At 49.2% G+C, this 25,192-nt stretch overlaps 1 protein-coding gene across 29 annotated transcripts in view; it reads right to left on the bottom strand.

Annotated features, from left to right (window-relative positions):
• Window positions 1-25,192, bottom strand: part of SCRIB (scribble planar cell polarity protein) — a 239,190-nt gene that overhangs the window by 46,762 nt on the left and 167,236 nt on the right. For 15 of the 29 annotated variants that reach the window (XR_013635276.1, XM_078851362.1, XM_078851365.1 and 12 more), the window contains 9 exons: window positions 22,562-22,612; window positions 22,039-22,080; window positions 19,492-19,620; window positions 15,895-15,993; window positions 15,667-15,714; window positions 15,099-15,258; window positions 8,000-8,174; window positions 5,927-6,016; window positions 5,302-5,490 (listed from right to left, as the gene is read on the bottom strand). Coding sequence is in view for 28 of the 29 variants with exons in the window: in XM_078851362.1 (XP_078707488.1) it covers window positions 5,302-5,490; window positions 5,927-6,016; window positions 8,000-8,174; window positions 15,099-15,258; window positions 15,667-15,714; window positions 15,895-15,993; window positions 19,492-19,620; window positions 22,039-22,080; window positions 22,562-22,612 (983 nt within the window). In the remaining variant the exon portion in view is untranslated. Of the gene's footprint in view, window positions 1-5,301; window positions 5,491-5,926; window positions 6,017-7,999; window positions 8,175-15,098; window positions 15,259-15,666; window positions 15,715-15,894; window positions 15,994-19,491; window positions 19,621-22,038; window positions 22,081-22,561; window positions 22,613-25,192 lie in introns of those variants that run through there. The other 14 variants (XM_073329744.2, XM_078851359.1, XM_073329743.2 and 11 more) reach the window with 10 other exon arrangements.

Genomic DNA, 25,192 nt, shown 5'->3' on the forward strand with positions numbered 1-25,192 from the left:
AATTAATTTAGTTTCTCCACAATGGCCTAATTGGCCTTGAGTACTTCTTTAACATCTCGATCAACCAGTGACCCCTATATGGTAAGTACTGGAGGTGGCACAAAAGGGGGGAAAGGATGACAGCCCCACATACAAGTTTCTCCTTCTGGTATGTTGAGATATGCATAGAAAGCAGATGTTTGAAGTGGGGGGTGAGGAGACACCAAGCTGGGGGGAGAGCAGGGGAACTGTGGGGGAGAGCAGATCTGTTTCTGCCACCCCTCACACCAGCACAATGATGCAGAAATCTCTGGGAAGGGGGAAGCCTGTCGTGTGCCACTCCTCTTCCGCTGGGCTAGCCACAGCACCTCCGAGCAAAGGAAATCCTGTTAAAGCTACAGAGGTTGAAGAGATTCCATAGTGGGGAACCTCAGCTGCTACCCCCTTTGACTATGGAACGTCGAAAGCCCCCTTTGCCATAGGATCTGAACAGCTCACAACTTTTAATGTGTTTCTTCTCTCGACACTCTGGTGAGGGAGAGAAGAGCTGTGTCCCCATTTTACACATGGGGAACAGAGACATAGATATACCAAGTGATTTGCCCAAGGTCACACAGGAAGTCTGTGGTGGAGTAGGGAATTCAACCTGGGTTTCTGGAGTTCAAGCCCCAAACCAATGGACCATCCTTTGTCTTCTGAGCTGGGTTCGTGGCATAGACTAGCTCTTCCCAGTTTTACAACCAGAGTGTAGGGGCAGCCATCATCACTGCAGGCCTCCTGGTTTCAGTCCCATTAGAAATGCACAGACAACCCAGGAAGGTTTTGGAGAATGTTGGGGACAACTTCCTGGTACAAGTGCTGGAGGAACCAACTAGGGGCTGTGCTTCTCTTGACCTACTGCTTACAAACAGGGAAGAATTGGTAGGGGAAGTAAAAACGGGAGGCAATCTAGGCAGCAGTGACCATGAGATGGTTGAGTGCAGGATCCTGACAAAAGGAAGGAGAGTAGCAAAATACGGACCCTGGACTTCAGAAAAACAGACTTAGACTCCCTTAGGGAACTGATGGGCAGGATCCCCTGGGAGGCTAATATGAGGGGGCAAGGAGTCCAGGAGAGCTGGCTGTATTTTAAAGAAGCCTTACTGAGGGTGTAGGAACAAACCATCCCGATGTGCAGAAAGAATAGCAAATATGGCATACGACCAGCTTGGCTTAACAGTGAAATCTTTGGTGAGCTTAAAGTCAAAAAGGAAGCTTACAGGAAGTGGAAATTTGGATAGATGACTAGGGAGGGGTATAAAAATATTGCTCGAGCATGCAGTGGTGTAATCAGGAAGGCCAAGGCAAGACTGGAGTTGTAACTAGCAAGGGATGTGAAAGGTAACAAGAAGGGTTTCTACAGGTATGTTAGCAACAAGAAGAAGGTCAGGGAAAGTGTGGGACCCTTACTGAATGGGGGAGGCAACCTAGTGACGGATGATGTGGAAAAAGCTGAAGTACTCAATGCTTTTTTTGCCTCGGTCTTCACAGACAAGGTCAGCTCCCAGAGTGCTGCACTGGGCAGCACAGTAGTGGGAGGAGCCCTCAGTGGTGAAATAACAGGTTAAGGACTATTTAGAAACACTGGACATGCACAAGTCCATGGGTCCAGTGTATCCAAGGGTGCTGAGGGAGTTGGCTGATGTGATTACAGAGACATTGGCCATGTTCTTTGAAAATATGTGGTGAGTGGGGGAGGTCCCAGACGATTGGAAAAAGGCAAATATAGTGCCCATATTTTAAAAAAGGAAGAAAGAGAACCTGGGGAACTACAGACCGGTCAGCCTCACTTCAGTCCCCAGAAAAATCATGGAGCAGGTCCTCAAGGAATCCATTTTGAAGCACTTGGAGGAGAGGAAGGGGATCAGGAACAGTCAATATGGATTCACCAAGGGCAAGTCATGCCTGACCAACCTGATTGCCTTGTATGATGAGATAACTGGCTCTGTGGATATGGGGAAAGTGGTGGATGTGATATATCTTGACTTTAGAAAAGCTTTTGATACGGTCTCCCACAGTATTCTTGCCAGCAAGTTAAAAGAGTATGGATTGGATGAATTGACTATAAGGTGGATAGAAAGCTGGCTGGATCGTTGGGCTCAACGCGTAGTGATCAATGGCTCCATGTCTAGTTGGCAGCCGGCATCAAGCGGCGTGCCCCAAGGGTCGGTCCTGGGGCCAGTTTTGTTCAACATCTTGAACAATGGGAATTGGTCCTGCTTCGAGCAGGGGGTTGGACTAGATGACCTTCTGGGGTCCCTTCCAACCCTGATATTCTATGATTCTATGATCTTCATTAATGACCTGGATGATGGGATGAATTGCATCCTCAGCAAGTTCGCAGATGACACTAAGCTGGGGGGAGAGGTAGATATGCTGGAGGGTAGGGATAGGGTCCACAGTGACTTGGACAAACAGGAGGATTGGGCCAAAAGAAATCTGATGAGGTTCAACAAGAACAAGTGCAGAGTTCTGCACTTAGGAAGGAAGAATCCCATGCAGTGCTACAGGCTGGGGACCGACTGGCTAAGCAGCAGTTCTGCAGAAAAGGACCTGGGGATTACAGTGGATGAGACGCTGTATATAAGTCAGCAGTGTGCCCTTGTTGCCAAGAAGGCCAACCGCATATTGGGCTGCATTAGTAGGAGCATTGCCAGCAGATCAAGGGAAGTGATTATTCCCCTCTATTCGGCACCGGTGAGGCCACACGTGGAGTATTGTTTCCAGTTTTGGTCCCCCCACTACAAAAGGGATGTGGACAAATTGCAGAGAGTCCAGCGGAGGGCAACAAAATGATCAGGGGGCTGGGACACATGACTTATGAGGAGAGGCTGAGGGAACTGGGGTTATTTAGTCTGCAGACGAGAAGAATGAGGGGGGATTTGATAGCAGCCTTCAACTACCTGAAGTGGGGTTCCAAAGAGGATGGAGCTCGCATGTTCTCAGTGGTGGCAGATGACAGAACGAGGAGTAATGGTCTCAAGTTGCAGTGGGGGAGGTTTAGTTTGGATATTAGGAAAAACTTTTTCACTAGGAGTGTGGTGAAGCGCTGGAATGCATTACCTAGGGAGGTGGTGGAATCTCCTTCCTTAGAAGTTTTTAAGATCAGGCTTGACAAAGCCCTGGCTGGGATGATTTAGTTGGGGATTGGTCCTGCTTTGAGCAGGAGATTGGACTAGATGACCTCCTGAAGTCTCTTCCAGCCCTAATCTTCTATGATTCTATGATTCTAATGGGATATGGAGGCAATCTTAGTCATGGAAGGTTCACTGCCACACGCCATGACTTTAGTGAAGAGGCAGCCATCTTCCCTAAGGGCACTCTTTGGCTTCATTGCCCTGAAAGTTATGGGAAATGATGGCCATTTTGAATAAGGCCAAATTGTGAACTTTAAGGACAAAACTTAGACGTTAAGATTGTTAGTAACTTTGCTTAATAATAACAGGGCTTTGGAGCTGTGCTGCGGCTCCGCTCCAGCTCCAGGCAAAAACCTGCAGCTCCACTGCTCTGGAGCTGCTTCGTGCTCCATCTCCGGGCTCCACGCCGAAGCCCTGAATAATAACCTAGTTTCTTCAAATGTACATTTAAGACTATCTTTTCAGTTTGTTAGCTAGAAGGTGCCCCAAAAATGAGAGAAATGTTTCTTAAAGGACTAATTTTTAACTAATTTACACTTCAACCGTTATCTGAAAAATTCTCAGAAAATTCCATTCCTTTTCAGATTATGTGCTGTAAATTGGGGGAAGATACACTGTACTCTCCATGAAAAACAATGAGGGAAAATCCCTGTTTCAAGTGGAAAAACAGAACCCACCCTTAATGACAGCAGTGCTCTGTGTCATGTGCCATACAAGTGCAAACCCCTGACACTATGCGTGGGGGAGCAGAAATGGCCAGAAGGGAGCTACGAGACCAAAGAGCCATTTACAACAGAGTGTACAATGTGACACAGTAACAGAATGAGACCAGTGCTACTTGGGGCTGCTCTAGAGAGGCATGAAATGAAAAGCAGAGATAGCCCATAGTAATACACTGACTGAAATGTCATGCCTATATCTGGGTGCCTCATATTAAACAGTGAAGAAACTTCAGAGAAGAGCAACAGTGCTCCGGCAGCCAGAGGGCCAGATTTATAGGGAGAGATTATACAGAATGCCATAAAATGTGGTGAAATTAAGGAAGTGCTATGGAAGAACGTCCTGGCTGGAAGAGGGATCTGGCTGGAGAATCATCCCCTCACAGAGGAAGGAATGGGAACCCTGTTGCTGAGGCATCGTCTCCCCAGGGAAAGAGGGATGAGCCCTGGTTCTGTGAACATTGGTTCAATTTGGTTTTAAATAACTATAAAAAGTACAATAATACTATGCGACCTTTCTAATAACATGGGACTCTCAGCTTTCCAGCCTCAAACCAATGCACTGGCTCTAGCATCTTCCATCCAAGGCTCTAGAAGACTTTACAAACATTAACTCATTCATCCTCATAGCCTCCATGGGAGGAAGATCCCCAACATACACAGGAACATAGGAATTGCCAGACTGGATCAGACCCAAAGTCCATCTAGACCAGTATCCTGTCTCCAGCAGTGGTCAGCACCAGGTGCTTCAGAGGAATGGGCAAGAAACCTTGTGGTAACAATTGTGGAATAATCTACACCCATGAAGATCTCATTCTAACTCCTAATAGAGACTGTTTTAAATCCCGAAGCAGGAGTTTTTATCTTGTTTCCAAAATGTTTGTTTGCATTAATTGTTATAACTTTGGACATGTTTGTTATCCATGTAACTGTTCAATCCCTATTTGAACCTGGCCTCAATAACATCTTGTGGTTGTGAGTTCCACAGTCTAATTGCCCATTATGTGTGTAGAAAGGCATTTCCTTTTATTAGTTTTGCATTTGCCACCTTTTAAGTTTCACTGCAAGTCTCTTTGTTCTGATTCTATGGAACAGGTGGAAAAAACAGGTGCAAAGAGAGGGAAGGGAATTGCGCAATGTCACATGAACGTCAGTGCCTGAGCTGAAGTCAATACAATGAGACTTTATTGTCATGAAGACCTACACAAGTGTTGCTAAAGTATAAAGAAGAGACGAACCCCTCAAGCTCCTGTCAGAGGTAGACAGGATTGGATAGGCAGATAGGCCTGTGCACTATGTTCTGGTCACTACAACCTCCCTTACCCCTGGCCCCTAAACATTCCCTCTCTCTGATGCTACAGATTCAATGACACGACATCAGACCCTGCTAGTAAAGAAAGAGGGATAGCAGGCTCCCCTTGACTCACCGTGCTGCCCTCCACATGGCTCGTTTCTCTGCCTCCAGGGCCCGGCGCTCAGCTGGAGACAGCTCCTTCTCCTGGGTACTCAGGAATTCAGGGCTCTGCATCCGCAATCGCTCCTGGTGCCGTCGCTCAGCTTTGGCCGTTCGCACAGGTGCCCCTGTCTCGCCCCCTCCTGGGTAAACTGGGATCAGTCTGGGAAGAGAAGCCAGGAATAACAAGGGGCTTGGCCCAGCCCACCCTCCAGCCCCCAGACTTCCTGCTCTCCCTCCTCAAAGTAGAGGTCCTACCTTGTACCCTGCCCAAAGCCCTGAGCCCCCCAAGATCTCCTCAAAGGAAGGGCCCCACAGCATCCCTAGTCCAACCCCCCAGGCTTCTGGCTCTCACTAAGTACCCAACCCATGCCCCGCACGCCCTGTACCCGACCCATGCCCCCCAACACCTATCCCTCCCCAAAGACAGGTCTCTGCTCTATATCCCACACCTCCCCGAAGCCTGCCTGCTACCCCATTCCTTGCTGAAAGGCAGAGTGGTCTGGCCCACTATGTGGCAGTCTGTGGGCAGCAGGCAGGGAAGGGCAGGGGGTGTTGCAGTGCAGTGTTACTCCCCCCCCTCCAGAGTCCCCTCTTACCCAGACATAGAGTTAGGTCTCTGCTCGGGCCTGAATCCTTCTTCCAGTGAGTTTCTCTGGGAGCTGCTGTGCTCGTCCGCCTCAGAGATCCTGGCAGCAACACAGGCATGTCAACCAAGCGTGCTGGAGGCATGCGCACCAGGGAGGGCTCAGAGCACAGACCCCCTGCCCAGGGACCTGAGCCACAGGAAGCAAACACTGCAACTCACTCAGTGATGTGGCTCTTGGTTGATCTGCCTGACAGCCTTGGCATCATGCACATAGAGCTTATCCCTCCAGCCCCACCTGCCCGGGGGAGGAAGCCTTCAAGGGCATGTGAGCAGGGTCAGTAGGAATGAGTCACCTGGTAACCAGGTCAGTTGGTGAAACCAGAACTTGCAGATCATGGGAAGAGCCTCCCAGGTCCTACGGCAGAACCTCAAGAGACTGGGAGCAGGCTGACAGGTACACATCCTCTTCATTCTGCCTCACCTTTGTTATCACTGAGACTGCCGGCACCTGCCCTGTAATCTGAGAGCCATCCCCTTCCTTCTACCTCCAGGCTGGGGATTTCTCCTCAGAATCTTGAAGAGCCTACCTTTCTCTCTGTTCTGACATCATGAGCTCTCAGCAGGTCCAGGCCCCAATCATGTCCCATCTCCATTATCACAGCTGCATCCTCTCTGATATATGCATCTATCTCACCCCAGACAGGCACCCAAACTCATCTTCCTCACCCAGAGGTCTGACTGTCACCCTGGCCTGATGTATCAAGTGTAAATTATTGTGCTCACCTGACAGCTCTTTCCTAAATCCAACCCTGCTCCCTCCAGCCTCCAGGCTGTGATGGTTGACTGACCGCTTCTTGCTTTTCCTTTGCTGATGTCAGATCTCTCTGAAGGCACAAAGTCTGCCCTCAGGCAGCCCTCGTAGACACCCTTTGCAATGCCATTGGCCCAGTGTGCTCTATGTATAAGTCAGCACAGAATTTGGCCCTGAATAAGCAACCAAATATTTTATTTCCTATCACAATATTGCCACCAGCTGCCTATTCCCACCCAGATCAGAGAAGGAGTTGATTGGGTAGAGAAGTTGTAGCCTGTTCCCACCCTAAGTACCGTCCTTCTATTAAACTCACTGGAGACCAACTGAGCAATCAGCCTGAGGTGCAACTGAGCCAGTGATGTGGATGCCACAGATACATTCTCCAGAGCTCACTGTAGGATGGACTGGCCCACAACCCTTTAGCCCACCAAAGGGAGAGCACCAAAGGGCGGTGACCTGCACCCCACCTTCACAGAGTGACGCTATCTGAGCTGCATCCAGCTGTGGGGAGAGGAGGGATAAACTGCCTCTGCAAAGACTGCATGTTTGGCTGCTGCCCTTATTTAGTGTTTGCCAGGAGCCCAGTTTAGCATGGCAGTGCAGTGGGGAACCCTCACTATGCAGGTGTAATGCGAGGTGTTTCTGGACTGAGACTGGATGCTACAAATGCTAATGAGGAGATGGGGAGCAGAAACTGGAGCAAACATGAGGGTATGGAGCGTGGTCAGGCAGGATGAGAAGACTCTAAGCCAAAGCATACAAGACAAAGATGATTGGCCCTTTGGCCCGAGGCATGGTCCTGCTGCAGCTTATGGGGAAAGAGTCAGACAGACAAGATTCTGAGACAGTTCAAAGGCAACAACCTGAGCTTTATTCCGTTTGAAGCCCAATGCTCCACCTGTAAGGCAAATCTGCAGGGAAAGGAATGAAAGAAGCACCACCAACGCAGAACCGCAGCCTGGGGAAAGAGACTCCTGCAGACCCAGGCGTAATGCAAGAGCCTAAAGGGCAGGGCTTGGCACAGGCTCAGCAAAGAGGTGCGTGTCCCAAGCTAACCACAACTACAATCAATGACTCCAGGTACCCAAGGGCAGGATCTGGGCAGCCACTCATTTGAGAACAAGGACCTGGAGACAAACTGTATGCCTTGTGATACCCAATTCCCCAGCAAAGGTGGTGGGGCCTGCCCACACCTCCCCATCTGGGGAAAGGTGATGCTGGCCAACTCCTAGGACACAGAGCTGGATCTGAGCTGCCAGCTGGTCTTACCGAGTTGCCGGGGACTGGATGCTCCTTCCATTTAGTCTCTTGATCTTGTACTCCACTCCTTCGATGATGACACTGGACTGCATGCTCATATCGGGCATCTGCTTCCCCACATCCTCCTCTTCCTCCTCCTCCTCCTCCTCCAACAGCAGAGCCCGTTTCTGCTGCAGTTTACGAGCTGCCAAAATGAGACAGACCCATATGAGTGGGAAGAGAACTGCAGAGCTGGCTGCCAGCAGTGTTTCCCATGGCCACCGAGGTTCATGGGAACAATCTCTGGGTAGGTCCTTTCCCTTTAAGGGCCTCGCTCACTCTCTGCAATAGAATCCTACAGTTTCTGTAACCGTCTTTGAATCGATTCCCTCCCTGAAGACACACTTCTCTTGAGCTCTCTTAGCATCTACTCCTTTACCAGCCTCGATGCCTTTCAACCTGTCCTCTTAATCACTTCTTTGTAATCAGCAAAACCTTTTCCCTACCTTTCTTCCTGGCTATAATCTCAGAAAGCCTCCAACTGCTTCACCCTCTGTAACTCCTCCATGGATGGGAACCGCCTAGGAACCAATGGGCAGACCCCCTGTTGAGATGGACCCCACAGGATCTGATATGCGTGTCTGGGATCAGACCTCTAGGAGTCAACAGCTAGATTCAGACCTATCCCTCCATGGACATAGAGCCCCAGGAGCTAACGGGCAAACATCATCCCCCCCCAGCTGAGCTGACAAGCAGACCCACTCCCCACACATCAGGAACAGTGAAATGGGGAGCCAATAGGTAGGACTCTGCTGGGGGGATGGAGGCCAGATTAGCTGATGATCCTGCCCACCCAACGAAGGCCAGAGTCATGGCAAGGGATGGGCAAAACTCCACCCACCTCCCATGGGCACAGACTGTTCAGAGGCCTATATTCTCATAGATCTATAGACTGATAGGCTTTAAGGTCAGAAGGGACCATCGTGATCATCTAGTCTGACTTCCTGCACATCATAGGCCACAGAACCTCACTCACCCACTCCTGAAATAGATTCCTAACCTTTGGTTGAGTTACTGAAGGCCTCAAATCATGGTTTAAAGACTTCAAGTTACAGAGAATCCACCATGTACACTAGTTTAAACCTGCAAGTGACATGTAACCTGTGGTGCAGGAAGGCGAAAAACCCCCAGGGTCTCTGCCAAACTGACCAAAGGGAAAATTCCTTCCCAACCCCAGGTATGGCGATCAGTTAGACCTTTCACCTAAGATGGGTTTAAGCATGCAGGGGTTGGAAGGCAGGGGAATGCAAGAGGGGGATACTTTTTTTTTTTATACAAGAAGGGGATATTTTTGAGACCTGTCCAACCACTTTGCCTGCTTCCATGGCCCGCACATCTTGGGAAGCTTGAGTAATACTGTAGTGTCTGGAGAAGGTATGCACAACCACTACGTTGCTGCTTTGTAAATGTCTGCTATTGCAATGTTGTTCAAAAAGGCTGATGAAGTAGAATGAGCCCTAGTGAAGTGGGCTATTATCCTTGGTGAAGGAGGGACCTTTGCCAGATCTTGTGTGGTCCAGATAAAATGCCAGAGCCCTCCGAAAATCCCAGGTATGAAGTTTTTCTTCAATCCTGGAAAAATGAGGCTTCAGAAAGAACACTGGAAGATAGTCTGGTTGAAGTAGAATGAAGATATGACTTGAGGCATACATTTAGGGAGTGGCCTGAGAGAGACCTTGCCTTTGTGGAATACTGTAAAAGGAGAGTTGGCTGAAAGTTCCTGTATCTCTCTCAAACACCTTGCAGAGGTAACTACTATCAAAAACACTGGTTTCATTGATAGCAGCAGTAGAGTTGTTGCCAAGGGTTCAAAGGAGGAACCCATCAAGTGAGACACAACTAAATTCAGGTCCTGTGAAGGTACAGGATTGGAAACAGGAGGGTACACATGAATAAGACCCTTTAAAAAAATGGATGTTTCTCTGCAAATTATTATTTTGGGTAAGTTTTATGCTCTGTTTTATTCAGGAGGTCAGACTAGATGATCACAGTGGTCCCTTCTGGTCTTGGACTCTATGAATCCATGAAAATCAAAGAATATTAGGGTTGGAAGAGACCTCAGGAGGTCATCTAGTCCAATCCCCTGCTCAAAGCAGGACCAACACCAACTCAGTCATCCCAGCCAGGGCTTTGTCAAGCTGGGCCTTAAAAGCCTCTAAGGATGGAGATTCCACCACCTCCCTAAGGAACCCATTCCAGTGCTTCACTACTCTCCTAGTGAAATAGTGTTTCCTAATATACAACCTAGACCTCCCACACTGCAACTGGAGACCATTGCTTCTTGTTCTGCCATCTGCCACGCTGAGAACAGCCTAGTTCCATCCTCTTTGGAACCCCTCTTCAGGTAGTTGAAGGCTGCTATCAAATCTCCCCTCACTCTTCTCTTTTGTAGACTAAATAACCCCAGTTCCCTCAGCCTCTCTTCGTAAGTCATGTGCCCCAACCCCCTAATCATTTTCGTTGCCCTCTGCTGGACTCTCTCCAATTTGTCCACATCCTTTGTGTAATGGGGGACCCAAAACTGGACACAGTACTCCAGATTTCAGAGTAACAGCCGTGTTAGTCTGTATTCGCAAAAAGAAAAGGAGTACTTGTGGCACCTTAGAGACTAACCAATTTATTTGAGCATGAGCTCACGAAAGCTCATGCTCAAATAAATTGGTTAGTCTCTAAGGTGCCACAAGTACTCCTTTTCTTTTTGCGAGTACTCCAGATGAGGTCTCACCAATGTTGAATAGAGGGGAACAATCACGTCCCTTGATGTACTGGCCTCACCAGTGCCAAATAGAAGGGAATAATCACTTCCCTCGATCTGCTGGCAAGGCTCCTACTAATGCAGCCCAATATGCCGTTAGCCTTCTTGGCAACAAGGGCACACTGTTGACTCATATCCAGATTCTCGTCCACTGAAATCCCCAGGTCCTTTTCTGCAGAACTGCCACTTAGCTAGTCAGTTCCCAGCCTGTAGCGGTGCATGGGATTCTTCCATCCTAAGTGCAGGAGACTGCACTTGTCCTTGTTGAACCTCATCAGATTTATTTTGGCCCAATCCTCCTGTTTGTCTAGGTCACTCGGGACCCTATCCTACCCTCCAGCATATCTGTCTCCCCCCCCCATCTTAGTGTCATCTGCAAACTTGCTGAGGGTCCAATCCATCCCATCAACCAGATCATTAATGAAGATGTTGAACAAAACTGGCCCCCGGACCAACCCACAGGGCACTCCACTGATACCGGCTGCCAACTAGACATCAAGCCATTGATCACTACCCGTTGAGCCTGACGATTTAGCCAGCTTTCTGCCAACCTTATAGGGTTCATTCATCCAATCCATACTTCTTCATTCATCCAATCCATACTTCTTTAACTTGCTGACAAGAATACTATGCGAGACCGTATCAAAAGCTTTGCTAAAATCAAAGTATATCATGTCCACCACTTCCCCCTTATCCACAGAGCCAGTTATCTCATCATACAAGGCAATCAGGTTGGTTAGGCATGACTTGCCCTTCGTGAATCCATGTTGACGCTTCCTGATCACCTTCCTCTCTTCCAAGTGCTTCAAAATAGATTCCTTGAGGACCTGCTCCATGATTTTTCTGGGGAGATTTGTTGGGGAAGAGTCAAAATGTTTTTTGTAAAGGGAAATCATGAATCACTAATCTACTAGAATTCTTTGCGGTGTAAACAAGCATGTGGAAAAGGGTGATCCAGTGGATATAGTGTACTTAGATTTTCAGAAAGCCTTTGACAAGGTCCCTCACCAAAGGCTCTTAAGCAAAGTAAGCTGTCATGGGATAAGAGGGAAGGTCCTTTCATGGATAAGTAACTGGTTAAAAGATAGGAAACAAAGGATAGAAATAAATGCTCAGTTTTCAGAATGGAGAGAGGTAAATAGTGGTGTCCCTCAGGGATCTGTACTGGGATCAGTACTGTTCAACATATTCATAAATGATCTGGAAAAAGAGATAGACAGTGAAGTGGCAAAATTCGCAGATGATACAAAACTACTTAAAATAGTTAAGTCCCAGGCTGACTGCAAAGAGCCACAAAAGGATCTCTCAAAACTGGGTGACTGGACAACAAAATGGCAGATGAAATTCAATGATAAATGCAACGTAACGCACATTGGAAAACATAATCCCAATTGTACATATAAAACGATGGGATCTAAATTAGCCATTACCACTCAAGAAAGAGATTTTTGGAGTCATTGTGGAGAGTTCTCTGAAAACATCTGTCAATGTGCAGCGGCAGTCAAAGAAGTGAACAGAATGTTGGGAATCATCAAGAAAGGGATAGATAGTAAGGCAGAAAATATCATATTGCCTTTGTATAAATCCATGGTACGCCCCCATCTTGTATACTTTGTGCAGATGTGGTCACCTAATCTCAAAAAAGATATATTGGAATTGGAAAAGGTTCAGAAAGGGGCAACAAAAATGATTAGGGGTATGGAATGGCTTCCGTATGAGGAGAGATTAATAAGACTGGAACTTTTCAGCTTGGAAAAGATGTCTAAGGGGGGATATGATTGATGTCTTTAAAATCATGACTGGTGTGGAGAAAGTAAATAAGGAAGTGTTATTTATTCCCTCTCATAACACAAGAACTAGGGGTCACCAAATGAAATTAATAGGCAGCAGGTTTAAAACAAACAAAAGGCAGTATTTTTTTCCACACAATGCACAGTCAACCTGTGGAACTCTCTGCCAGAGGCTGTTGTAAAGGCCAAGAGTATAACAGGGTTCAAAACAGACTAGATAAGTTCATGGAGTATAGGTCCATCAATGGCTATTCTCCAGGATGGGCAGGGATGATGTCACTAGCCTCTGTTTGTCAGAAGCTGGAAATGAGTGACAGGGGATGGATCACTTGATGAACACATGACTTATGAGGAGACGCTGAGGGAACTGGGGATGTTTAGTCTACGGAAGAGAAGAATGAGGGGGGATTTGATAGCTGCTTTCAACTACCTGAGAGGTGGTTCTAGAGAGGATGGTTCTAGACTATTCTCAGTGGTAGAAGAGGACAGGACAAGGAGTTATTGGTCTCAAGTTGCAGTGGGGGAGGTTTAGGTTGGATATTAGGAAAAACTTTTTCACTAGGAGGGTGGTGAAACACTGGAATGGGTTACCAAGGGAGGTGGTGGAATCTCCTTCCTTAGAGGTTTTTAAGGTCAGGCTTGACAAAGCTCTGGCTGGGATGATTTAGTTGGGGATTGGTCCTGCTTTGAGCAGGGGGTTGGACTAGATGACCTCCTGAGGTCCCTTCCAACCCTGATATTCTATGATTCTATGACTGCCTGTTCTATTCATTCCCTCTGGGGCACCTGGCATTGGCCACTGTTGGAAGACAGGATACTGGGCTAGATGGACCTTTGGTCTGACCCAGTATGGATGTTCTTATGTAAACAGTGAGGTGTCAAAATCTGTAGCTGATACAAAACTTCTCAGGATAGTTAAGTAGAAAGCAGACTGTGAAGCGACGCAAAGGGATTTCACAAAACTAGGTGACTGGGCAAAAAAATGGCAGATAAATGCAAAGTAATGAACATTGGAAAACATAATCCCAACTATACATTCAAAATGATGGGGTCTAAATTAGCTGTCACCACTCAAGGAAGAGATCTTGGAGTCACTGTGGATAGTTCTCTGAAAACATATACTCAATGTGCAGCGCAGCCAAAAAAGCAAACAGAATGTTGTGAATCATTAGGAAAGGGTTAGATAATAAGACAGAAAATCTTATATGGCCATACTGGGTCAGACTAAAGGTCCATCTAGCCCAGTGTCCTGTCTTCTGATGCCAGGTGCTTCAGAGGGAATGAACCCCCTGTTGCCCATTTCAGCTTCTGGCAAACATAGCCTAGGGACACCATCCCTACCCATCCTGGCTAATAGTCATTGGTGGACCTACCCTCCATGAATTTATCTCATTCTTTTTTGAACTCTGCTATTGTCTTGGCCTTCACAACAACCTCTGGCAGAGAGTTCCACAGGTTGACTGTGCATTGTGTGGAAAAAAATACTGCCTTTTGTTTGTTTTAAACCTGCTTCCTATTAATTTCATTTGGTGACCCTTAGTTCTTGTGTTATGAGAAGACTGCTGGGCAGGACGAAAAGCATTTAAAACTTGGCTTCTTAGTTTTCAGATCTGCCATAGAAGACACCTCAGTTTGGAGCCAAAGCTTACTTATCGTTGCTAAAAACTACCTATCCAAAACTGTAACTACTAACTATGTACAATCTTAACAGTGTAAAACTCTAAACCAAAATGTTTTTAGATAGCACTTGTATCAAAAATAGGATCTGGATCCAGGTCCAGAGAGGTTGGTAGTCTGCTGCTGCGGGCGGCTGGAAGGAGTGCTGCAATCCCTTTTTATAGCCTCACCCTTAGACCCTTCAAAACAGGGAAGAGACGGGCAGGAGGCAGCAAATAAGTGCTTCAGTGGGCACTGCTAGCTACTGTTAACTGTCAGAGTTGTACAGGCCAGCCCATCCCAGGAGTGGGAAGCAAGCAAAGGAGAATCTCAGCTTCCATTTAAAACACAAACACGGTAGCACTCCTGGCTGTGGAGAGAAGCTTGAAGATGGGGCTCAGAGGGGCTCCAAAGCCAGAAGGCAAAGACAGACCCAACACGCGTCATTTTAAAGCCAGTCTCATGATTTTTCAGGCCTGACCACAGGGGTTCAATATTTTATGGTACTGTTGCTTGAGACACCCTCCCGCCCATCCTAATAAACTGGAACCCAGGAGCCGATGGCTGGAAATTAGAATATTTCCAATTCCAAACATCCAAGCAGCGGGGTTCTGGAATAGCCTTCTGGTAGGAGCAGGGGGCAAACAGCCCAACTACTTGTAAGGTGGAGCTTGATAAGTTTATGAATGGGATGATAGGACAGAGTTGCCTGTAATAGCAGTGGACTGGACTCAGTGACTCAGGAGGTCCCTACCAGTCCCATGTTCAATAGGCAGGATCCCCCACTCTCAAAAGCCAACAGGCAGGGGACAGACCCCGCAAGAGCACAAAAGAGAAACCTAACACCCCAAAACTGACTCCATCGCACCTTCCTCCTCCTTCATTTTCTTCAGGTCATCCTCCCCCACCAGGGAGACACGCTTGGGGGGCTTCTCCACCTGCTGCTGCTTCACCTCGATCTCAAAGTACTTTTGCCTCTCACGGAAGGATCGCTGCTCTGGGCTGTGCAGTCCCCTGGACGACATCATCTGCAACAGCCACAGCAGCATGTCAGCCACTAAAAGACCCTGCCCCATATCCAATCCCCGCAGGCAAGTGCCCATGCCTACCTTTCCTGTGTCCCTACCCCACGTCCAATCTCTTCAGGCATGTGCCCTGTGCCCACCTTCCCTGGATCCCTGCCCCATATCCAATCTCCCTGAGTATATGTCCCATGCCTGCCTTCCCTAGGTCCCTACCCCATATCTAGTCCCTTCAGGCACAGGCCACATGCCTGCTTTCATCAGGTCCCTACCCCATGTCTGAACCCTCTCTCCACATTGCCACAGATGGGAACTTTGCCTCCTATCTACCCACATTGGGATCCTGCCCTTATCCCCCAAAGTCTGTGATCAGGACTCCCAACTCCAACTCCATTTCCAGCCACTGAAACTCACCTCAGGAGAAGCTTTAGGTTTCTCGGTGCTTGTCTGACCGTGCGTCTCCTGAGGAGAGAGAGAAAAGGGAAACTTTTGAGAGAGGGGTTATCTTTGTCTTTGCCTCACCCACAGCACCTCCTGCCTCCATTCTCATTCCTGACCCACCTGTGATGCTCCCAGTATCCCCATCGTCCCTGCCACCCTGGTGTCTGTGCAGCCAGGTCATCATCCCTGCCCTACCCCTACCTTATTTGCCTGCGACAGGGGCACCGCTGCAAAGGTCTTGTATGCCTGCTTGACATTGACTGGGACATCCTCAGGAGAGGGGGGAGAGGGGGGACGCAGCTGCAGAGACAGAGACAGAAGAGGTCAGGCTAATCATAGCTGCTATAAAGAAGAGAATAGGAAAAGAACCAGCCCCTTATGTATTTTGAGACTGGAGAGTGGAGCATCAGAGACAGAGCCCCCAGCCTCGGACAGAGTAGCTGCCATGCACCGTGGCTTCCTTGGACACGAGCATGTTACACTGCTGGCTCTCATGTCCTGGATAGGCCAATGCTTCTTCTGGCGGCAGAGCCTCCTGGTTCAGTGGGGGTTTCCCAGGTGGCAGTGCTGCTCCCAGGCTCCTTGGGGATTGTAGGCAGACATAAGCTAGTGTGGCTGAGCCGAAAACAATGGGCTCTATGGGTAGCCAAACACTGGACTCCAGTTCCTAAGTCTGGATTGGCTATGCCAGATTTTAGAGTACCTCACAGTATTTGTGAAGGCCAAGACTATAACAGAGTTCAGGTTACCTCTCAGCCTTGTCTCTGGTGCTAGGCCAGTTATCCCTGCAAGACGGCCTGGCCGTTTCCTCCTGTATTTCAGTGCCGGACTATTGCACTCCTACTTAAACCAGTGTCAGTGCCGGTGCTCACACACCCCCTACCTGAGGGCTCCTGTAGATTTCTGTGGTCCTCTTACTAGCACTGAGAACATCTCAGCTGCCTTCTAGGAAGGGATCTATCATCTGCAGGACCCACCATCTCCTCTTCTTGCCTCCTTAAGCGTTTCCCCACTTAGCATCTTTGCCAATGTACTGACAGAAAAGACTGAGACGATCCAACAGGACTTCACGTTCCTTGTAACTTTTCTGCTCTCCTCCTTTCACCTTCTGTCTCCCCCACCCCCCAATCCCATCCCAGACACACATCTGCCTTGCCCCTATTCTCACCCCCTTCACAACACAACCACACCCTAATCCCCCGGGATAAAAATCCACCTGAGATCCCGCACTTCTGCCACCTCCCTCCTCCCCTTCATCACTACAGTCAGTGAACGTGCCACCTATGACCAGTGCCTTGACCTCCTGCTTCCAGCCTCACCCTTGACTCTCTCTGAGCTGGCTTCTCCTCTCTCCCCTGAAAAGGGAACACGCCTGCTTTACATGGCTGCCTATAAACAAACTCCTCTGCTCCTCGCCTTTTCCTTCCTATATGGGGAGCGGTACCCTATTCAGGGCCTCAGGACGGTGGGGGCAAGAGCTTTCCTCACCAGTGGTTACATGGTCTCTCCCCTTCAATTCCACACTTGATTCCTTCCCTCTTTTCCAGCTCCCTCAGCCCCTTTGGCTGCCTTAACTCAGCCTTGCTTGTTTGCTGCCCTTCTCTTTGCTCTAACGGTGATATCTATTCTTGTTTGGTTGTCTTCCCTTCTGCTCAGATTAACAATAATCCACCCAGCTTGGAAAGAGATTTTAAAATACAGTAACTCCTTGCTTAACGTTATAGTTACATTCCTGAAAAATGCTACTTTAAGCAAAACCATGTTAAGCGAATCCAATTTCTCCATAAGAATTAATGTAAAGAGGGGGAGTTAGATTCCAGGGAATTTTTTTTCACCAGACAAAAGACATTTTATATATTTTATATATATATATACACACAGTATACGTTTTAAACAAACAGTTTAATACTGTACACATTCTAAGCTTGGTTGAGGTGATGGAGTCAGAGGGGGGGATATTTCCCAGGGAATGTCTTACTGCTAAATGATGAACTATCACTCGGCTGAGCCCTCATGGGTTAACACATTGTTAATGTAGCCTCACACTCTACAAGGCAGCAGGAATGGAGGGAGGGGAGACAGCATGGCAGAGAGACAGAGACACAAATCCTGTGTGAGAGAGAGAGACATGCATTGCCCCTTTAAGTACGCTGACCCCACTCTAAGTACACTGCCTTTTTAAGGTTTCAGAGTAGCAGCCCTGTTAGTCTGTATTCGCAAAAAGAACAGGAGGACTTGTGGCACCTTAGAGACTAACCAATTTATTTGAGCAGAAGCTTTCGTGGGCTACAGCTCACTGCATCGGATGATTTAAGTAAATCAGCAAGTTGAGACAGCAGCCGCTGCCAGCAAGCTCTCTCCATCCTGAGCCCTGTCATGTCCCCCCCTGCTCTATGGAGAGCGGATAAGCGGGGGGCAGGAACGGGGGGTGGGGGACACTCTGACATTAGCACCCCTCTTCCCCCGCCTACTTGCACAGTAAGCAGGAGGCTCCCAGGAGCAGCTCCAGGGCAGAAGGCAGGAGCAGCACACAGCAGTGGAGGGAGGGACAGCTGAACTGCCGGCAATTGATAGCCTGCTGAGCAGCTGCTGAACAGGAAACTTAGGAGAGTGGGGAGTTGATGGGAGGCTGCCGGTTCACCCTGGTGCCAAGCCGCCACCAGCTTGCTCCAACGGGCTGCTCTTTCTGCCAGCAGTGGACAAAACAGGTGACTGCCACACAACGTTATAAGGGAGCATTGCGCAACTTTAAACAAGCATGTTCCCTAATTGATCAGCAACGAAACAATGGAACAACATTAACCGGGACGACTTTAAGTGAGGAGTTACTGTATCTGAATCACTTGAACTCTGGCTCTTCAGCCTAGGTCTCATTTGGGCCCAGACAGGGATGTCTGTCCAGTTCATACTGTGACTCTTTGAGGCAGGCTGGATCTCTCTCTAGGTTTTCAATAGTGCCACACAGGCACTGTGAAAACGAGTAACAGGACCATTGGCATATTTCCCTGCTGCAACTGGACCAGTGTTCTTGTGTGATAATTCTTGCCAGAGCACAGAAATCCTGTGTCTGGGCCCCTAATGTCCAGGCCACAGAGACCTGCAGAGATTCCTCGCTCCTGACTGTGATACCATCTTGTAGCAATTGCCAATGCGCAAGCAATCATTCTGCAAAGCAGCAATGGTGCAGTGCTCCCCAGCGAAGGGGGCAGAGCCACACAGCTAGGTAACAGCAAGAAGCTGTTGCCCTGGTGTGTGAGAGATAATGACAGGACAAAAGATCTGAAGGGCTTTATACATCAAGAGAACGCAGCACCTTATAGGTAAATGAAAGTCCGAGACTCTATCTGCCCTGGGGATTTCAGCCACTGGTGCAGCTGCACTGATGCAAATCCTGGCACAGACAAGCAAAGTCGTCATGTGCCACTGTGCTGCTCACCCCTGTTTGAAACCAGAGTAAGCTGCACTGGTGCGAATCAGGATTCTGTCTGTCTTTCCTGGGGTTCTCACCAGGATAGCGTCACTGGTGGTTACCCAAAGATGGCTGTAACGAGAGCAAATCCCAGCGTACACAAGACTACGGAGCACCCAGCACTCCAGTGCCTTTCAGATGGGGCAGAGAGCTCCTCCAGGGACCAGAGAGGGTTGGTTGGCGTTTCGGCCCATAATGAGCAAATTCCCTTTAAACCCGATGGGCATCACTAGGAGGGTGTGTGTAGCTTGCCTGCCAGGAAGGGTGGCACAGCAACCACCAGGAACAGGCTGACTCAGCTCAGTGAGAAGGAACTGCAGGCCACTTACAGAGTTCTGGACACTGGAGCATGACTCAGGTTGCTGGAAGGGGTTGGGGCTGTCCCTGCCCTCCGAACTAGGTGGGGCCGCGTTTTGTCGCACACGGGAGAGAGGCTGAATGACGCCCGGCTTGGTCTGCTTGTGCCCACACCACACAACAGGGAAAAGGTAGAGTAAGGGACAAGAGACAGAAAAGAGAGACAAGAAAAGTTAGGGCAGCAAGACATCCCTGGCATCCAAAAGAGGGGGGCAGATCCTGTTTGAAACTCTTGGGTGCAGCTTCTCAGCCACACTGCCGACCCAGTCAGAGGCAGCAGGCTGTGAGAGGGATAAAGGCACCTTAACAATAGCCCCCACTGATATGTGGGAGGGAGAGCAACAGCAGCTATCAAGCATCAGCCAACCCCCCAGGATGAAGATGTGCAGAACTAGACAAGCAATAAGGTCAGGGCAGGGCCCAGTGGCTCCACACAAGCCCAGGGCACAAGCACAAGTCTACAATGCAAGCAGGCAGATGCCAGGGGTGCAGGAGGGAAGTGTAAGTAAGTAAGAGTCTGGGGAGAATGTGGGAGTCGTAAGTAGGAGATGCAGGTAACAAACAGCAGCTAGTGGCTGTTGTTGCCAGGAGTGAGAGAGAAAAGGATGAACAAGCACCGAGGGCTCCAGTGACAGATTGGGCCACAAGCAGGGATGTGAGAGGGGACGAGGGTGTTGAGGCTAAAACTAGAGCCCGTCACTCTGGGATGTTTTGAGGAAATGAACAAATGTGAGAAACTGGAGTGAGGGGTAGCAGAGAAGCAAGTAAGTGAGCGAAAGAGAGCACCCACCACGGGAATGAGAGCCACCAGAGCAAGGACCAGAGGGAGCAAGGCTATGGAATATTCACACTGCATTTTGAGAAAAGGGAAAAAATAAGCCTGTGTGCATTTGTGCAAATGTGAGGTCTGGCAGTGAGCAGCGTGAAAGGAAAGTAGAGAGCAAGGCCTGGCAGTGTGTAGCATGCAAGGAAAGTAAAGAGCAAGGCCTGGCAGTGAGTAGCGTGCAAGGAAAGTAGACAGCAAGGCCTGGCAGTGAGCAGTGTGCAAGGGAAGGAGAGTGTGTGGTCTGACAGTAAACAGAATGCGAGGAAAGCAGAGGGCAAGGCCTGGCAGTGAGCAGTGCGCAAGGAAAGGAGAGTGCTAGGCCTGGCAGTGAGCAGCGTGAAAGGAAAGTAGAGAGCAAGGCCTGGCAGTGAACAGCATGCAAGGAAAGGAGAGTGTGTGGCCTGGCAGTGAGCAGCGTGCAAGAAAAGGAGAGTGTGTGGCCTGCTGGTAAGCAGTGCGCAAGGAAAGGAGAGTATGAGGCCTAGCAGTGAGCAGAGTGCAAGGAAAGGACAGTGCAAAGCCTGGCAGTGAGCAGTGTGTAAAGGAGGGAGTGTGTGAGGCCTGGCAGTGAGCAAAGTACAAGGAAACCAGAGGGCAAGCCCTGGCAATGAGCAGCGTGTGAGAAAAAGAGGTGAGGTCTGGTGGTGATCAGAGTGAAAGTAAAGGAGAGGGCGAGGCCAGGTGGTGAGCAGAATGGGAGGAGAGGGCGAGGCCTAGCAGTGAGCAGAGTGCAAGGAAAGGAGAGGGAGAGGTGGGGCAGTGAGCAGAGTGCAAGAAAAGGAGAGGGCGAGGCCTGGCAGTGAGCCGAGTGCAAGGAAAGGAGAGGGCGAGGCCTGGCAGTGAGCCGAGTGCAACGAAAGGAGAGGGTGGGGTGGGGCAGTGAGCCAAATGCAAGGAAAGGAGAGGACGGGGTGGGGAGGTGAGCCGAGTGCAAGGAAAGGAGAGGACGAGCCCTGGCAGTGAGCAGAGTGCAAGGAAAGGAGAGGGTGAGGTGGGGCAGTGAGCCGAGTACAAGGAAAGGAGAGGGCCAGCCCTGGCAGTGAGCAGAGTGCAAGGAAAGGAGAGGGCGAGCCCTGGCAGTGAGCAGAGTGCAAGTAAAGGAGAGGGCAAGGCGGGGCAGTGAGCCAAGTGCAAGGAAAGGAGAGGGCGAGCCCTGGCAGTGAGCCGAGTGCAAGGAAAGGAGAGGGCGAGGTGGGGCAGTGAGCTGAGTGCAAGGAAAGGAGAGGGGGAGGCCTGGCGGTGAGCCAAGTGCGAGAAAAGGAGAGGGTGAGCCATGGAGGTGAGTAGGATGCCAAGCTTGGCACGGATCACAGTGTGAGGGAAGGAGAGGGTGAGCCCTGGCAATGAGCCGAGTGTAAGGAAAGCAGAGGGCACGGCCTGGCAGTGAGCAGAGTGTAAGGAAAGCAGAGGGCGCGGCCTGGCAGTGAGCAGAGTGCAAGGAAAGGAGAGGGCGAGCCCTGGCAGTGAGCAGAGTGCAAGGAAAGGAGAGTGCAGCGTGTGAAGAAAGGAGAGGTCAAAGCCTGGCAGTGAGCAGAGTGTGAAGGCGAGGACGAGGCCTGGCAGTGAGCAGAGTGTTAGGAAAAGAGAGTTTGCGGTCTCGCAGTGAGCAGCGTTTGAAGAAGGGAGAGTGAGAGGCCTGGCAGTGACGAGTGTGCAAAGGAAGAATGAGAGGTCTGAGGACAGAAGCACTTACTGATTTGCTGTCATCCTGCGGTGGGATGAAGTTTATGGCAGCCTGAAAACAGACAAGAGAATGTAAATTGAGAGTCCTAGCTGGAGTCCCCTAGGTCATCCTGCCCAATTTGGGAGCAGTACCAGAGCTCCCAATCTACACCCCCCCCCCTAGCTCCTCCTGTCATGTGCAGGGAGAGGCCTGGAGTTCTCACTCTGCGCAGCCCATGGCACCAACCCCCAGTGCCACCCCAGCATAGCCTGTCCTAGCCCTGGCTTAACATCTCGCGCTCTCATAGCTTGTTACTGAGCTTGAGCAAAGCAACTGACACCACAGCTTTTCTGCCCTGAAGCGCTCACAGACACCAGCCCAGCAGCAGCGAGCAACAAGGAGCAGCGGTGGAGCAGCTTCTATCCCCTTGGGGCCCTGGCCCTACAACTGCTCCCCACAGCACAAGTCTCAGCAAATACCAAGTCCGTGAGACGATGGAGCCAAGGAACGTGCTAAGAGCAGCAGCATACACTGCACACCAAGAGGCACTTACAAAGCGAGTCTCCCTGCCTGACAGGTGAGCAGGCCGAAGGGCTGCAGGTGGCTGGAGAGGGGCGCCAGGGAGAACAGAGAGGGGAGAGAACCAGAGAAACACTGAAGACACCAGAGTTCCTGCAGGAAAGGCAGAGACAAGCACCCCTTTCCCCAGAACTGAAACGCCCTTTCCCCAAGCCCCATAGCGAGCATGCTCACCCTTTTCTAACCCACGGCAGAGAGAGGAGCCCCCACCCCAACTGCTCCTGACCTGCCACAGAAAAAGGACCAAGCACCTGCTACTCAGCAGGGAACAACCCCTTCCCCACTGCCTTCACCCCACCACGTGCAGAGAGGGGAGGCCTTGTTGGCTTCTCCCCTGCCAAAGGATCACAGGATTTATCAGAAGGGACCATTATGATCACCTAGTCTGACTTCCTGCATAGCTCCGGCCAGAGAACTTCAGATAGGAATTCCTTTGAGCCCAGTAACTTGTGATTGAACTAGGCTTGAATAAAGACTGGGAGTGGATGGGTCATTACACAAAGTAAAATTATTTCCCCATGTTTATTTCCCCCCCCACTGTTCCTCACACGTTCTTGTCAACTGCTTGAAATGGCCCACCTTGATTATCACTACGAAAGGTTTTTTTTTCTCTCCTGCTGGTAACAGCTCATCTTAAGTGATCACTCTGCTTACTGTGTGTATGGTAACACCCCTTGTTTCATGTACTCTGTGTATATAAAATCTCCCCACTGTATTTTCCACTGAATGCATCCGATGAAGTGAGCTGTAGCTCACGAAAGCTTATGCTCAAATAAATTGGTTAGTCTCTAAGGTGCCACAAGTCCTCCTGTTCTTTTTGCGGATACAGACTAACACGGCTGCTACTCTGAAACCTGACCTAGAGTGTGTCTTTTACATTATGAGATGCACATATCTGAAGGCCAGAAGGGATGATTATGATTATCTAGTTTGGCCTCTTGTCTATGATAGACAAAAGAACCCCGCGCAGTAACTCCTGCATCAAGCCCATCAATCTTGTTTGAGCAAGAGCATATATTTCAGCAAGATCTAGCTTAGTTATAAAGATCAAAAGTGATGGAGAATTTGGGACATCCCTAAGTAAGTTGATCCAATGGTTAATTATCTTCACTGTTAAAAATGTGCAACTTATTTCTAATCTGAATTTGTCTAGCATCAGCTTCCAGCCAATGGATATGGGTTTTTTTGGCCAGTTTAAAGAGCCATCTTTTCTAGCTGGACTGAAGAGCCATACCACTGTCAGAAATCCCTTCCTCATGTAGGTATTTGTAAAGCATGATCAAGTCACTTCTTAACTTTCTCTTGGATAAACTAAATAGATTTGGACTCTACAAGATAGTTTTTCCAGACCTTGAATCATTCTTGTAGCTCTTTTCAGAACCTGTTCCAGTTTTTCAACATCCTTTTTGAAGTGTGGATACCAGAAATGGATACCATATCCAGTAATGGTTTCATTAATGCCAAATAAAAAGGCAATACCACCTAGAATCATAGAATATCAGGGCTGGAAGGGACCCCAGAAGGTCATCTAGTCCAACCCCCTGCTCGAAGCAGGACCAATTCCCAGTTAAATCATCCCAGCCAGGGCTTTGTCAAGCCTGACCTTAAAAACCTCTAAGGAAGGAGATTCTACCACCTCCCTAGGTAACGCATTCCAGTGTTTCACCACCCTCTTAGTGAAAAAGTTTTTCCTAATATCCAATCTAAACCTCCCCCACTGCAACTTGAGACCATTACTCCTCGTTCTGTCATCTGCTACCATTGAGAACAGTCTAGAGCCATCCTCTTTGGAACCCCCATTCAGGTAGTTGAAAGCAGCTATCAAATCCCCCCTCATTCTTCTCTTCTGCAGGCTAAACAATCCCAGCTCCCTCAGCCTCTCCTCATAACTCATGTGTTCCAGTCCCCTAATCATTTTTGTTGCCCTTCGCTGGACTCTCTCCAATTTATCCACATCCTTCTTGAAGTGTGGGGCCCAAAACTGGACACAGTACTCCAGATGAGGCCTCACCAATGTCGAATAGAGGGGAACGATCACGTCCCTCGATCTGCTCGCTATGCCCCTACTTATACATCCCAAAATGCCATTGGCCTTCTTGGCAACAAGGGCACACTGCTGACTCATATCCAGCTTCTCGTCCACTGTCACCCCAGGTCCTTTTCTGCAGAACTGCTGCCTAGCCATTCGGTCCCTAGTCTGTAGCTGTGCATTGGGTTCTTCCGTCCTAAGTGCAGGACCCTGCACTTATCCTTATTGAACCTCATCAGATTTCTTTTGGCCCAATCCTCCAATTTGTCTAGGTCCTTCTGTATCCTATCCCTCCCCTCCAGCGTATCTACCACTCCTCCCAGTTTAGTATCATCCGCAAATTTGCTGAGAGTGCAATCCACACCATCCTCCAGATCATTTATGAAGATATTGCTTTTTTTGCCTCTGTTTTCACTAACAAGGTCAGCTCCCAGACTGCTGCGCTGGGCATCACAAAATGGGGAAGAGATGGCCAGCCCTCTGTGGAGATAGAGGTGGTTAGGGACTATTTAGAAAAGCTGGACGTGCACAAGTCCACGGGGCCGGACGAGTTGCATCCGAGAGTGCTGAAGGAAT

Source organism: Lepidochelys kempii, chromosome 2, assembly GCF_965140285.1.
Source record: "Lepidochelys kempii isolate rLepKem1 chromosome 2, rLepKem1.hap1, whole genome shotgun sequence".
Lineage (NCBI taxonomy): Eukaryota > Metazoa > Chordata > Testudines > Cheloniidae > Lepidochelys > Lepidochelys kempii.